General features: G+C 40.8%; 1 protein-coding gene across 4 annotated transcripts in view; it reads right to left on the reverse strand.

Annotated features, from left to right (window-relative positions):
* The window catches only part of HK3 (hexokinase 3), a 160641-nt gene that overhangs the window by 9991 nt on the left and 134334 nt on the right, over positions 1-16316 (reverse strand). For all 4 annotated transcript variants that reach the window (XM_053717047.1, XM_053717049.1, XM_053717048.1 and 1 more), the window contains exons 6-14: positions 13876-13971; positions 13102-13201; positions 12844-13027; positions 12153-12308; positions 11803-12036; positions 1895-2199; positions 1671-1819; positions 170-289; positions 3-98 (exon numbers count right to left, since the gene is read on the reverse strand). In XM_053717047.1, coding sequence (XP_053573022.1) covers positions 3-98; positions 170-289; positions 1671-1819; positions 1895-2199; positions 11803-12036; positions 12153-12308; positions 12844-13027; positions 13102-13201; positions 13876-13971 — 1440 coding nt within the window. The remainder of the gene's footprint in view (positions 1-2; positions 99-169; positions 290-1670; positions 1820-1894; positions 2200-11802; positions 12037-12152; positions 12309-12843; positions 13028-13101; positions 13202-13875; positions 13972-16316) is intronic.

Consider the following 16316-nt stretch of genomic DNA (forward strand, 5'->3'; position numbering starts at 1 on the left):
ACATTTTTTCGTACAGCAGCCTCTCTGAGAAGTCTGACTACATCTTCTCCCTCGCATCCTGACGCACTAAAGCCTTTTGTCCAGCTAATGAGAATGCCCTGCAAGAATAGATCAGTCAATACAGAGTTCATAAAATGTTATTATATTAAAACTGATCTCCACTCATTACCTGATCAAGGCTGGTCTGTTTACACGGAAAGGAAAATGTGAATCCCAAAGGAAGCCTTTTTCCTCGAAGATGGGTTTCATTTTGAAAGTCTGTGATGCAGTCCACTATGTGGTCAAATAGCTGGAGAAAAATACTGCATTTAAACCAACACAAAATGTTATGACTTCTAGCCAATTAATCAGAGTTACATACAATTTCCTAAGCCTATAACTGGGATTTCATGCAAAGACTTTCTTCAAACCAAGATTCCCATTAAAGAGGAGACAATGGTGCTAATTCTATAAAATATTCGCCAGTCTAGACATGGTTTTCCATGTCAATACTTGCAGGGACAGAGCCCTTGGAATTCTATTTAAAATAAAAATGAAAAAAGGGGCTGTCCCTGTGAGTGGTGAGATGTCTCCTGTAGAAATAATAGCTCTCCGTTACGTAAAAGTTTGTAATGGAGAAAAAAGTACAGAGGGAGACCCTGGTGTAGTTTTAAATCTTAATATTACGCCTAATATATATCAAATTACACTGTACCTGAAATGCTCTAATTTTTGTATGCATCATTTTTCCTTTCAGAGAAATTAGTGTTCAAAATATTTTGATAAAAGCTCACCAAATTTTAGGTTGCGAGAAAAAAAGAAGATCTGTGTAGTGCAAAAATGTTTACAGAATTACACTGGGATTTGAGAGACAATTTAATAAATAAGCCCACATTCAGCCAATTTTACAAAAAAACAACAATTACACTTTGTATTTTGCACTCATAAGTACGAAATTCTATGTGTTTTTTTTGTACATCCAGTGCACATTTAATTTATTCCTGTGTACTTTACATACAAATGTAATGTTTTTGATAAAATACGATTTTTGATAAACAATTTTGTTAAGTGTTTAATTAATCTTAACAATACAGTTTTCCCCTCAGTATTTATGTAAACTTTAATTATTCATGTTGTATGATGTTTACTTTACAATTTTCATTGTGCACTTTAGCAATATATGCATCTGCTTCCCATACGAAAATGCCATTTATGCCCCTTAGCAAGACACCCTGTTTTCAGGGTAAAAAGTGGCTTTACAGAATTCCACCAGGCAAATAGGACTGACAAACATTCTTAAATAATCTCACCAGCCCAGAGATCTTTTTAGAATCAGGCCCCATGAGACATTTTTTTAAATTGATATACAAGTGGGGAAAAAAAAAACCAAACACATGGTACTTTTACACTGTTGCATGGATATAACAGTGAATAATCCCTACAAAGGGATTAAACACATAGCACTACTAGGCGCTGTACACATCTGGTGAGCCAATAACAAAAGCCGTGTGTAGCCACCAATCACCTTCAAGCTACCAGTATTAAATTGCTGCTGAGGATATACACATAATTTTCAACAAAAAGATACTAAAGCATATTTGTTTACATTTTGACAACTTTCTAATTTGCCTTATCAAACATTCATGCAATTTGTAAACTTTATGGTCTATTTAAAATGTAAGATTACATACCTCTTCTCCAGTTCCTGTTATCACTTCTTCTGACAAAGAGAAAGTTTTGCTCTTTATCTGTACTCCTCCTTCCTCTTTTAGCCCCACGTGTACATACAAAACACGAAAATTGGTGCCACCTAGATCAAGTGCTAGGAAGTCGCCTCTTTCTACAAGACACAAAGTAAGGTTAATAGTTTAATAAAAATACAACACACAACACATTGTGCACTCTCCCTTCTTACCAGTGCCATCAGGTGTAGCCCGCACATAGGTGGGAAGCATCTTCACAGTAGCTTTAGGTTGGGTTTCTTTTCTGAGCCCCATCTCCATCTCAACACACATTCTCTTTTGCACCTCCCTCAGTTTTTCATTGGACAGAATCAGTGGAGCTAGAACTTTGTTTATTAGCTGTCGCTGTGCTGCAAGTCGCTGCGCTACGGCTGTCACTATAGCAGTTCCCTTTCCACTTCCATCCTCAGATACTATAAACTTTATCTGGCATTGTGGAGCCAAAAACTTGAGCGCATAATGTAGACGTTCACTAAATCTGGAAGTTAAGAGAAAAGCATTGCTGACTTTAAAATTGCATCTGTCAGAAGAAGGGCTAGAAATTCATTAGCAAAAATAATCACAAAGACAACTTTATAAATACTGTTCTATGATCTTAAAGGGGTATTAGATTATTTATAGATAGATCTAAAGCAACTAAAGGGGTAGGCAAATTCTGAGAGGTTGGTTTATAGCCTAATATCTCCCCATCCTTGTGCTCTCCAAATGTTATTGGATTCCTGGATATCTAGCGGATTTACAGGACCTCTCCCATGAAACAAGCTCACTTCTATCCATGACCTCCTTATCTCCCACTCTCAACCTTCTGGCTCTTACAGAAACCTGGCTCTCTGCTTCAGACACAGCATCAACTACTGCACTGTCACATGGGGGTCTCCACTTCAGCCACACTCCTAGGTCTGGCAATAGACAAGGAGGTGGTGTTGGTATTTTACTTTCCTCTTGTTGCACCTTTGAACAAATACAGCCCTTCTCTTCCCTCACATTTTCTTCATTTGAAGCACACAATTTGTTTATTTTCTCCCCTTTCTATACGTGTTTCAGTCATATACCGCCCCCCCTGGCTCCTCAACTCAATTTTTAGATAACTTTGTGCCTGACTTCCTTACCTCAGAGACCCCTGCCCCCATTCTTGGCGACTTTAACATCCCTCTGGACAATCCCACTGCCTCCTCGGCAAAACAATTTCTGCAACTCATTTCATCTTTCAGCCTGTCACAATGGACTGACTCTCCCACACAAAGATAGTCTTCTCCCTCGATCTGATTTTCAGCTATCACTGCACAATCTCAAATTTCACAAACTCCCCATTTCCTCTTTCTGACCATCATTGCCTCACTTGCAACATCACTTCCCTCCCTACAACTCCCCCTCACACCAAACTTGATTGAAGCACTAAGTCATTAGATCAGCACCAGCATGCTAGCGCTTTCAAACCTTTCCTCTCTTCCATCCCCTGACCAATCTGCCACTATAACTCCACCCTTACATCGGTCATTGACAATCTGGCCGCACCTACCATAGCTCAAAAACCACACTCATCCTCAGCCCTGGCATACTCCTGACACAGTAAAATACTGCTGAGCGACACCGGAGTTCAGCTGACTTTCTTCACTTCAAGTTCATCGTGAATACCTACTATTCTTCCCTTAATCTTTATAAGCAACAATACTTCTCTAATCTCATCTCTTTCCTCTAACCCAAAACGTCTTTTTTCCATGTTCAATACTCTTCTCTGCCAACCCCCACCTCCTAATACAACTTCTCTCTCAGCTCAAGGATTTTGCAAGCTACTTCAAAAACAAAATTGACTCCATCAGAAATGAAATCAGCTCTCAACATACTACCAATCTCTCGCCCCCTCAAAATCATCCAAAACCCAAATAGCCATAAATTTAGCTCTTTTGTCGATGTTACAGAGGAGGAAGTTTCTGCCTTTATACTGTCCTTCCACCTCACTACCTGTCCCCTCAACCCCATCCCCTCACAGCTACTCCCCTCACACACATTTTCAACCTCTCCATCAGCACTGGTATATTTTCCTCATCTCTAAAACATGTATGGTCACACCTATCCTCAAAAAACCTTCACTCAATCCAGCTACCACCCCATTTCCCTACTCCCTCTTGCATCAAAGCTCCTTGAAAAGCTAGTATATGCACGCCTATCCCATTCACACTATACTCTCTTCTTGACCCACTGCAATCTGGATTCTGTCCCCATCACTCCACAGAGACAGCAATTGTCAAGGTTACCAACAACCTATACTTACAGCAAATTCCAAAGGCCACTTCTCTCTGCTTAGCCTCCTTGATCTGTCTGCAGCCTTTGAAACTGTCGACCAACCCTCTTTTGCTCCAAACCTTCAGCAGCTGCAACACAGCTCTCTCGTGGTTCTCTTCCTATCTAACCGTACCTTTAGTGTAACCTTCTCTGGAGCATCCTCTGCCCAGTTACCACTTTCTGTTGAGGTACCTCAAGGCTCTGTCCTCGGTCCCCCTATCTTTTCAAATCTACATGTCATCATTAGGTTCCTTAGTAAAGTCCCATGGGTTTCAATACCATTTGTATGCCGATTACACCCAAATATACCTCTCTGCACCAGACCTACCTCCTTCATTAGTAACCCGTGTCACTAACTGTCTTTCTCATATCTCATCTTGGATGTCCTCTCACTACCTTAAGCTAAATCTCTCCAAAACTGAACTCCTTATTTTTCTCGCCTTCTTCCAGAATCTCCCCCCCCCGGCAATTTTCTATAACTTGATAATTCCATCATTACCCCTAACCCACATGCCCCATGTCTTGGGGCCACACTTGACTCAGATCTTTCTTTCACTCCTTACAATAAGTCCGTGGCTAAAGCTTGCTGCTTCCATCTTAAAAACATCTCTAAAATTTGACAGTTCCTTACACAAGACACAACTAAGATTTTAATCCAGTCTCTCATCCTTTCCTGCCTTCACAATTGCAACCCTGTCCTCTCTTATCTACCTAGCTCCAGTCTAGGTCCTTTACAATTCATAATTAATGCCTCTGCCAGGCTCATCTTCCTTACATGTTGCTCTTCATCTGCTGCACCTCTCTGCCAATCCCTTCACTGGCTTCCTCTTGGCCTCCAGTATTAGACACAAAATCCTCACTCTGACATACAACGCCCTCAACTGCGCTGCTCCCCCCTATATTTCAGACATGTCTCCAGATACTCTCCCTCACTCTGTTCATGATCTCCTACTCTCCTCCTCTCTTGTTACTTCCTCACATTCCCGTTTACAGGACTTCTCCAGACTGGCTCCCAGATTCTCCCCTAGTTTCAACAGCTTCAAGCGCTCCCTAAAGACTCTACTATTCAGGGATGCATACAACCTACACCAACATTTTCCAACTCCATTGCTTTCCCCTTGAACCCCTTAGAATGTAAGCCTATAAACCCAGCTGTTTGTAGATCGCCTTCATAAGAGCCGACTAGAACAGTGCAACTCTCACCAGGGCCCTCTACCCATCTGATTCCTATAAATGTTATATTGTATATCACCTATGTTTATAGCGCTGCAGAATCTATTGGCGTTCAACAAATGCCTAATAATAATAATAATAATAATAATAATAATAATAATAAATAACTGCCTACTGGTTGTAAGACATTTCAGGAAAATAGTACTTTTTCTGTATCAAGTTAGGGGCAGATATAAACTAAGCTGCTGCACTGATCAAGCTATCTTCTTTGCAGTAGGATGGGCATAGGTTCAAATTCTTCCGTATGCAGTACATCGCCATGGGTTGCAATGGGGGGGGGGAACAAAAAACTGATTTTTCAGCCGAAAACTAAATAAAAAGCTTGCAAAATTAATACTGAGTTTGTTGCAAAGGTTTCTATAGTACACAAAAGTAAACTTTCTCCAACATAGGTGTGTCCGGTCCACGGCGTCATCCTTACTTGTGGGATATTCTCTTCCCCAACAGGAAATGGCAAAGAGCCCAGCAAAGCTGGTCACATGATCCCTCCTAGGCTCCGCCTACCCCAGTCATTCTCTTTGCCGTTGTACAGGCAACATCTCCACGGAGATGGCTTAGAGTTTTTTAGTGTTTAACTGTAGTTTTTATTATTCAATCAAGAGTTTGTTATTTTAAAATAGTGCTGGTATGTACTATTTACTCAGAAACAGAAAAGAGATGAAGATTTCTGTTTGTATGAGGAAAATGATTTTAGCACCGTAACTAAAATCCATGGCTGTTCCACACAGGACTGTTGAGAGCAATTAACTTCAGTTGGGGGAACAGTGTGCAGTCTCTTGCTGCTTGAGGTATGACACATTCTAACAAGACGATGTAATGCTGGAAGCTGTCATTTTTCCCTATGGGATCCGGTAAGCCATTTTTATTACGATGGTAAATAAGGGCTTCACAAGGGCTTATTAAGATTGTAGACTTTTCTGGGCTAAATCGATTCAATTTTAAAACATATTTAGCCTTGAGGAATCATTTTATCTGGGTATATTGATATTATAATATCGGCAGGCACTGTATTAGACACCTTATTTCTCTGGGGCTTTCCCAAAGCATAAGCAGAGCCTCATTTTCGCGCCGGTGTGGCGCACTTGTTTTTGAGAGGCATGGCATGCAGTCGCATGTGAGAGGAGCTCTGATACTTAGAAAAGACTTTCTGAAGGCGTCATTTGGTATCGTATTCCCCTTTGGGTTTGGTTGGGTCTCAGCAAAGCAGATACCAGGGACTGTAAAGGGGTTAAAGTGTTAAAACGGCTCCGGTTCCGTTATTTTAAGGGTTAAAGCTTCCAAATTTGGTGTGCAATACTTTTAAGGCTTTAAGACACTGTGGTGAAAATTTGGTGAATTTTGTACAATTCCTTCATGTTTTTTCGCAATTGCAGTAATAAAGTGTGTTCAGTTTAAAATTTAAAGTGACAGTAACGGTTTTATTTTAAAACGTTTTTTGTACTTTATTATCAAGTTTATGCCTGTTTAACATGTCTGAACTACCAGATAGACTGTGTTCTGAATGTGGGGAAGCCAGAATTCCTGTTCATTTAAATAAATGTGATTTATGTGATAATGACAATGATGCCCAAGATGATTCCTCAGGTGAGGGGAGTAAGCATGGTACTGCATCATTCCCTCCTTCGTCTACACGAGTCTTGCCCACTCAGGAGGCCCCTAGTACATCTAGCGCGCCAATTCTCCTTACTATGCAACAATTAACGGCTGTAATGGATAATTCTGTCAAAAACATTTTAGCCAAAATGAACCCTTGTCAGCGTAAGCGTGGCTGCTCTGTTTTAGTTACTGAAGAGCATGACGACGCTGATATTAATATCTCTGAAGGGCCCCTAACCCAATCTGAGGGGGCCAGGGAGGTTTTGTCTGAGGGAGAAATTACTGATTCAGGGAACATTTCTCAACAGGCTGAACCTGATGTAATTGCATTTAAATTTAAGTTGGAACATCTCCGCATTCTGCTTAAGGAGGTATTATCCACTCTGGATGATTGTGAAAAGTTGGTCATCCCAGAGAAACTATGTAAAATGGACAAGTTCCTAGAGGTGCCGGAGCTCCCAGAAGCTTTTCCTATACCCAAGCGGGTGGCGGACATTGTTAATAAAGAATGGGAAAGGCCCGGTATTCCTTTCGTCCCTCCCCCCATATTTAAAAAATTGTTTCCTATGGTCGACCCCAGAAAGGACTTATGGCAGACAGTCCCCAAGGTCGAGGGAGCGGTTTCTACTTTAAACAAACGCACCACTATACCCATAGAGGATAGTTGTGCTTTCAAAGATCCTATGGATAAAAAATTAGAAGGTTTGCTTAAAAAGATGTTTGTTCAGCAGGGTTACCTTCTACAACCAATTTCATGCATTGTCCCTGTCACTACAGCCGCATGTTTCTGGTTTGATGAGCTGATAAAGGCGCTCGATAGTGATTCTCCTCCTTATGAGGAGATTATGGACAGAATCAATGCTCTCAAATTGGCTAATTCTTTCACCCTAGACGCCACTTTGCAATTGGCTAGGTTAGCGGCTAAGAATTCTGGGTTTGCTATTGTGGCGCGCAGAGCGCTTTGGTTGAAATCTTGGTCGGCTGATGCGTCTTCCAAGAACAAGCTACTAAACATTCCTTTCAAGGGGAAAACGCTGTTTGGCCCTGACTTGAAAGAGATTATCTCGGATATCACTGGGGGTAAGGGCCACGCCCTTCCTCAGGATCGGCCTTTCAAGGCGAAAAATAGACCTAATTTTCGTCCCTTTCGTAAAAACGGACCAGCCCAAAGTGCTACGTCCTCTAAGCAAGAGGGTAATACTTCTCAAGCCAAGCCAGCTTGGAGACCAATGCAAGGCTGGAACAAGGGAAAGCAGGCCAAGAAGCCTGCCACTGCTACCAAGACAGCATGAAATATTGGCCCCCGATCCGGGACCGGATCTGGTGGGGGGCAGACTCTCTCTCTTCGCTCAGGCTTGGGCAAGAGATGTTCTGGATCCTTGGGCGCTAGAAATAGTCTCCCAGGGTTATCTTCTGGAATTCAAGGGACTTCCCCCAAGGGGGAGGTTCCACAGGTCTCAGTTGTCTTCAGACCACATAAAAAGACAGGCGTTCTTACATTGTGTAGAAGACCTGTTAAAAATGGGAGTGATTCATCCTGTTCCATTAAGAGAACAAGGGATGGGGTTCTACTCCAATCTGTTCATAGTTCCCAAAAAAGAGGGAACGTTCAGACCAATCTTAGATCTCAAGATCTTAAACAAGTTTCTCAAGGTTCCATCTTTCAAGATGGAAACCATTCGAACTATTCTTCCTTCCATCCAGGAGGGTCAATTCATGACCACGGTGGATTTAAAGGATGCGTATCTACATATTCCTATCCACAAGGAACATCATCGGTTCCTAAGGTTCGCATTCCTGGACAAACATTACCAGTTCGTGGCGCTTCCTTTCGGATTAGCCACTGCTCCAAGGATTTTCACAAAGGTACTAGGGTCCCTTCTAGCGGTGCTAAGACCAAGGGGCATTGCAGTAGTACCTTACCTGGACGACATTCTGATTCAAGCGTCGTCCCTTCCTCAAGCAAAGGCTCACACGGACATTGTCCTGGCCTTTCTCAGATCTCACGGCTGGAAAGTGAACGTGGAAAAGAGTTCTCTATCCCCGTCAACAAGGGTTCCCTTCTTGGGAACAATTATAGACTCCTTAGAAATGAGGATCTTTCTAACAGAGGCCAGAAAAACAAAACTTCTAGACTCTTGTCGGATACTTCATTCCGTTCCTCTTCCTTCCATAGCTCAGTGCATGGAAGTGATCGGGTTGATGGTAGCGGCGATGGACATAGTTCCTTTTGCGCGCATTCATCTAAGACCATTACAACTGTGCATGCTCAGTCAGTGGAATGGGGACTATACAGACTTGTCTCCGAAGATACAAGTAAATCAGAGGACCAGAGACTCACTCCGTTGGTGGCTGTCCCTGGACAATCTGTCTCAAGGGATGACGTTCCGCAGACCAGAGTGGGTCATTGTCACGACCGACGCCAGTCTGATGGGCTGGGGCGCGGTCTGGGGATCCCTGAAAGCTCAGGGTCTTTGGTCTCGGGAAGAATCTCTTCTACCGATAAATATTCTGGAACTGAGAGCGATATTCAATGCTCTCAAGGCCTGGCCTCGGCTAGCGAGGACCAAGTTCATACGGTTTCAATCAGACAACATGACAACTGTTGCGTACATCAACCATCAGGGGGGAACAAGGAGTTCCCTAGCGATGGAAGAAGTGACCAAAATCATTCTATGGGCGGAGTCTAACTCCTGCCACCTGTCTGCTATCCACATCCCAGGAGTGGAAAATTGGGAAGCGGATTTTCTGAGTCGTCAGACATTGCATCCGGGGGAGTGGGAACTCCATCCGGAAATCTTTGCCCAAGTCACTCACCTGTGGGGCATTCCAGACATGGATCTGATGGCCTCTCGTCAGAACTTCAAAGTTCCTTGCTACGGGGCCAGATCCAGGGATCCCAAGGCGGCTCTAGTGGATGCACTAGTAGCACCTTGGACCTTCAAACTAGCTTATGTGTTCCCGCCATTTCCTCTCATCCCCAGGCTGGTAGCCAGGATCAATCAGGAGAGGGCGTCGGTGATCTTGATAGCTCCTGCGTGGCCACGCAGGACTTGGTATGCAGATCTGGTGAATATGTCATCGGCTCCACCTTGGAAGCTACCTTTGAGACGAGACCTTCTTGTTCAGGGTCCGTTCGAACATCCGAATCTGGTTTCACTCCAGCTGACTGCTTGGAGATTGAACGCTTGATTTTATCGAAGCGAGGATTCTCAGATTCTGTTATCGATACTCTTGTTCAGGCCAGAAAGCCTGTAACTAGAAAGATTTACCACAAAATTTGGAAAAAATATATCTGTTGGTGTGAATCTAAAGGATTCCCTTGGGACAAGGTTAAGATTCCTAGGATTCTATCCTTCCTTCAAGAAGGATTGGAAAAAGGATTATCTGCAAGTTCCCTGAAGGGACAGATTTCTGCCTTGTCGGTATTACTTCACAAAAAGCTGGCAGCTGTGCCAGATGTTCAAGCCTTTGTTCAGGCTCTGGTTAGAATCAAGCCTGTTTACAAACCTTTGACTCCTCCTTGGAGTCTCAATTTAGTTCTTTCAGTTCTTCAGGGGGTTCCGTTTGAACCCTTACATTCCGTTGATATTAAGTTATTATCTTGGAAAGTTTTGTTTTTAGTTGCGATTTCTTCTGCTAGAAGAGTCTCAGAATTATCTGCTCTGCAGTGTTCTCCTCCTTATCTGGTGTTCCATGCAGATAAGGTGGTTTTACGTACTAAACCTGGTTTTCTTCCAAAAGTTGTTTCTAACAAAAACATTAACCAGGAGATTATCGTACCTTCTCTGTGTCCAAAACCAGTTTCAAAGAAGGAACGTTTGTTGCACAATTTGGATGTTGTTCGCGCTCTAAAATTCTATTTAGATGCTACAAAGGATTTTAGACAAACATCTTCCTTGTTTGTTGTTTATTCAGGTAAAAGGAGAGGTCAAAAAGCAACTTCTACCTCTCTCTCTTTTTGGATTAAAAGCATCATCAGATTGGCTTACGAGACTGCCGGACGGCAGCCTCCCGAAAGAATCACAGCTCATTCCACTAGGGCTGTGGCTTCCACATGGGCCTTCAAGAACGAGGCTTCTGTTGATCAGATATGTAGGGCAGCGACTTGGTCTTCACTGCACACTTTTACCAAATTTTACAAGTTTGATACTTTTGCTTCTTCTGAGGCTATTTTTGGGAGAAAGGTTTTGCAAGCCGTGGTGCCTTCCATTTAGGTGACCTGATTTGCTCCCTCCCTTCATCCGTGTCCTAAAGCTTTGGTATTGGTTCCCACAAGTAAGGATGACGCCGTGGACCGGACACACCTATGTTGGAGAAAACAGAATTTATGTTTACCTGATAAATTACTTTCTCCAACGGTGTGTCCGGTCCACGGCCCGCCCTGGTTTTTTAATCAGGTCTGATAATTTATTTTCTTTAACTACAGTCACCACGGTACCATATGGTTTCTCCTATGCAAATATTCCTCCTTAACGTCGGTCGAATGACTGGGGTAGGCGGAGCCTAGGAGGGATCATGTGACCAGCTTTGCTGGGCTCTTTGCCATTTCCTGTTGGGGAAGAGAATATCCCACAAGTAAGGATGACGCCGTGGACCGGACACACCGTTGGAGAAAGTAATTTATCAGGTAAACATAAATTCTGTTTTTTATAGGGAATTAAATTTTGAATTTACTATATTTTTAATAAAAATAAAACTAGGACTCTCCAGATCTTGTAGATCATGAACCTAATACAACATGAGTTATTACTTGCATTCAGTGGCGTATTTAGGTTTCGTGCTGCCCTAGGCATTAAAAATTCTGCTCCCCCCCCTCACTCTCAGGTTGTAACGTGTTCTTTTGTTTTCATGGTATTTCAAGAGTATTTGCCTAGCCCAAAATATGTCCCCGCTTTCATTTAATCAGTTTAGAAACAAAAATGCAGAATACCCAATGAGGTAATTCTAATTAAAAGTATCAACTTACTTAGGATGCAACTTATATACAGATCCATCCACTCCCACTGTCACACAACTGTGATTGTCATGGCGGTTGCGTTGAATGCGGGTGACAACTGCAGCTATCCCAGCAGCACAAAGGTTAGCAGATCTTGTGGATACAGTGCTGCACACACGCTGTACTTGTATACAGTCTTGCTCACTTGGTTTGAGCCCCAAGAGTGTCAAGATCTGCTTAGCTGCAGCAAGACCAGAATGATCACTGCTCAGGAAAGACAAATAGAACATTAGACAGGAGTTGAACAGCTCACAAGGAGCAAAAAAAATAAAAAAAAAATAAAAATATTTATATATATATATATTATTCAGGATACTCACTCCTCAATTGCTGACACGTGCTTTGTTGCAAAACTTCCCTTCGTAAGCAGCGCTGAAGTTTTGGCTCCACCAAAAAGAAGCCCTTGACTGGCTAGTCTTACCAGTACAAGACGCACAATTTCTCCCAAATACATTCCACTGATCATTTTATCAAAACTGCGCAGGAAAGGTGAGAATACATTAAAAAGGATGTTTTTTTTTTTTTTTTGCTTGTTTAGTTTTTTTAATATCAAAATGGAGTCTGTATCAAAATGTAAAAATCTACCCTAAAGGTATGAACTTAGGGCTCAATGTATAAAGCAGAATAAGCTGCTTTGAGCCCTTCAGTAATGTTCAGATATATTATTGTTTTAATTATATAAGTTGTTTAAATATTGAAGTGTAAATATTTAGTGTCCATAAAGCAATGGATGCTGCCATGTTGTAACCTAGGTTTCATTCTCTGCTGGGGACAGTTATAAATGGGTCACTCAAGTGCACAATCAATAACTTGGCATATTATTCTTATTATATAGCGCCATGATCATTTATGCTAAATTAGTAAAAGCAATGGTGCTGCATAACTTAAACTGAATCCGTCACAGGACAAATTAATAAAGACCTTTTATTTCAAAATAAATTCCCACATGCACCTTCCAGAAACAAAACAATTCAAAGGGAGATAAAAATAAAATAACGCAACATTACTCACCATTGTTTCCCAGGAGCAAATGAATTTTGATCCACCTGATGATCATAATCTGTCTGAAAGGGTCTTAATTCTCCATCATCTCCCAGTGCTCCCCACTCCATGTTCACACACATTTTTCCTTCATCACCTTCCACGGTTTCTACATTTCCCATCTCCTCCATGTAACAGGCATTAGTGCCAGTGCCTGCAGAAATTACAGTTAGATTACTAATAAAATCTCAGCCCATCGCCTCCAGATTTGTCAAAAAAGATGCTTACCTACAATAAAGCCAACTTCACAGCTATGATCATGGTATCCACAACTCATCATTGTTCCCACCGTGTCATTGACAATAGCAATCACATCAACATTACAATCCTGTAAGAAAAACAAAGCAACTGTAGAGGTACAGCTACCACTCTAGGGCTTAATGGGGTCAAGCTCTATGTTCAGAGGAAATTACCTAAAATAACCCCTCTCCCTCTATGATGTTTTATGCGGGTTATAAATAAAAGTTACATTTTAATTCCACAGCGCCATGTGTGCCACTGCTTGTTTGAACGGCTAGTTTCAATGTGGGCACATGTAATCTGATTCACATTTTATTTCTGTGTTAATTGTAAAAAAATAATTTAAAAAAAAAAAAAAAAATGATATGTATCAAATTCACTTTTTTTTTTGGGGGGGGGCCTTTCTTAGATTCTTGCCCCTGTGGTTTCTAGGTACGCCTCTGGCCCCTCACTCTTTATACCAGAACGATAACTGATGTCTGCAGCAGCTACTTTGTGTTTTGAATCTAAAATAATCCTCCATCACTGAAAGATCAGTAAAAAAAAAAAAAAAAAGGAAGAATTTGCTATACTTCTCTAAGGGGTGTTCCCTGCATTTCTGTATGTGACGAGCCCAGTACCCCAAGTCAGGGTAGCCTGTGCTTTAACCAGCGTGATGGAATTTTGTGCATTATACAAATAATCCCCAAAGTTTTTCCACCATGACATAGGATAATGAGAATTTTAAATGAATAAAATCAAATTTCCACTTCCAACACTCACATCTCGCCTATGAATGGCATCACGCAATAGTTGCACCACATCTTCTCCTTCTACACCTGAACAATGGAATCCTTTAGTCCATGAGATTAATACGCTCTGCAGAGACCAGAAGTATAGCAGTTAAACACCGTTGATTAAGACTATGCACAATTCCAGATCTAGAATATTTTCTAAACAATTATACCTAAAATAAGAACAAACAATTGTGATTCTAATCAACACTGCTGAAAAAAAGAACCGTAATAGCAACTGCATAAAGATGAAAGGGAGTAGTTTATTTTTGGACAAATCCCTTCTATACTGTGAATTTAAAGTATCCTATGGATGTATATACACACACACACGATTGATGACCGATAAAATTATATTAATGTGTGACATCACTGGCACCATCAGAATATGCTCATGGTCTCCAGGTGTAGTAAAAGTTATCAAACGTAAAAGCATTGCCACAGAAATGCTTCTTTTCACATTCACTTCTGAACTTTTATGTCCCTTTTAACTTGCAAAATAGCCTTATTCCTTAAAAGGACCAACTCTTGCTACTAAGTTAAAAACCTAGGTAAACAATGCTATGCCCATAAATTCTTACATATAGATAAGCCAGATTTAATTGTTATGGTTGGTTTCTCTCCAGCTGCTGATTGGCAGATCCACAATGTGCCAATAAAATGGGACATACATACATACATAATAACTCATTGTGTAGTTCATTAACAAATCTAGACAGGCCCAGAGGCTTGTTTTCCCACAGAAAACCTCTGAATTACATTGTTTCCAATGCAGCAAAGGATTCTGGGTAAGATATGCAAATTAAGTACACAATGACACACTTTTTTACTTCAGTCTGCTTTTCAGCAGGTTCCCTTTACGCCAAAGTATCGCTGTTCACACAGCTTATACAATGAGTTATTTTTTCTATATTTTGTGCGTAGTGGAGGATTTTAAACTCACCTTTTATCTCCCCCTAATTTAAAATGTTGATTGATATAGATATATAGATATATCTCACTATTAAAGAAAAAACAGTAACTCTTACTCCAGCACAATGGAATCTCACAATATTAACCCTAAAGACTTTAAGATCTGACCCCAAAATATATTGGAACAGACACATAGCAATTGCAATTTGGTTGAAATTTATAATAATTCATAACACAAAGTTATATACATGTATTGTGTGGCAACAATAAAGACAATCCAGATATTCCCCCGTAAGTATAAAAGTCAATTGGTATTAACCCTTTTTAGAGGCCTCTATTGTAGGGTGTATAAACATGAATTCCCTGGCTATTATTCACAGCCAAAAAAGAGTTACACCTTCATTTGGTCTCCAAAGAAATATAAACGTGATGCACTGAAAAGCATGAATATATTCACTTGATTGCAGAATGTATAACGCTGAACCAGGACAGCGATTCTAACAATCCCAATTGCACTTAATAAAATGTCACCTAAGATCGACTTAGGGATAAGTTACATTGATAAGGCAACTAAATAAGCTTGATTGCAGAGATATTCTGAGCATCTAGGATTAGGACCAGAACAGCGTAAACAGCATTCATATACACATTGTGTTCGTTTGCCTAGTGCTTCCCTCAATCAGCATTTTTCAGCGTACTGACATAAAAAGTTCCTTATGTTACCTTGTCATTTCTTCGGCATTGTTTGTAGAGAGTAGAGGCACTTAGTGGTGTGTACCACGCCTACCTTCTTAGTGCATCACGTAACTTGGGTATGCCCGTAAGGCTTGTTGCAACAAGGGAATTTCCAGCGGCGGCGGGGATCAGTTGTTCCCCCGCCGATTAGCAAACAGCTACGTGCGTTTCACCCACAGTTCAACGGGCTTCTTCCGGCTGAGTTGTAATCCATTGCGGGGTTCTGACGATTTTAAACCTTCCTGAAAACTCCTTCTCCTTCATTTTCTTCCCAGGTGTGAAATAGTGGGATTTGACAAATGTATATACTTTGTTGCCACAAACATTTTATACTGCTTATGAACAATAATATTTACAATCTAACAAAAAGATTTGAACATAACGGTTACTTGTTACACACTAGTATCTTATTCAATCTACATCAAAAGGATTTTTGTTTGTTTGCATGATTATTTGCATTTAGAAAAAGAAGAAAGACGAACTACTTTCATTTAAAGGGACAGATCATAAATAGCTTCTCATATTCTAAATTTTAACAAGAGGATTCTTAATTTTTGATGAAATTTCCCTACGCTTTTATTCAGATATATAAAACAATTTTTCGTATCTTTAATTGTGAAGGAATGAAAAAAGGGATTTTTTACACACGATTTAAAGGGACAGATATAAATCATGTGTTAGATTTATTGTATGCATATTACATGTCCAATACCTTTTTGTGCTTTTAATTTTCTGCACATCTTTTTATTATTAGTCATACAACAAAATTTGTTTAAAACCTAA

This window comes from Bombina bombina, chromosome 6, assembly GCF_027579735.1.
Source record: "Bombina bombina isolate aBomBom1 chromosome 6, aBomBom1.pri, whole genome shotgun sequence".
In the NCBI taxonomy this organism is placed as follows: Eukaryota; Metazoa; Chordata; class Amphibia; order Anura; family Bombinatoridae; genus Bombina; species Bombina bombina.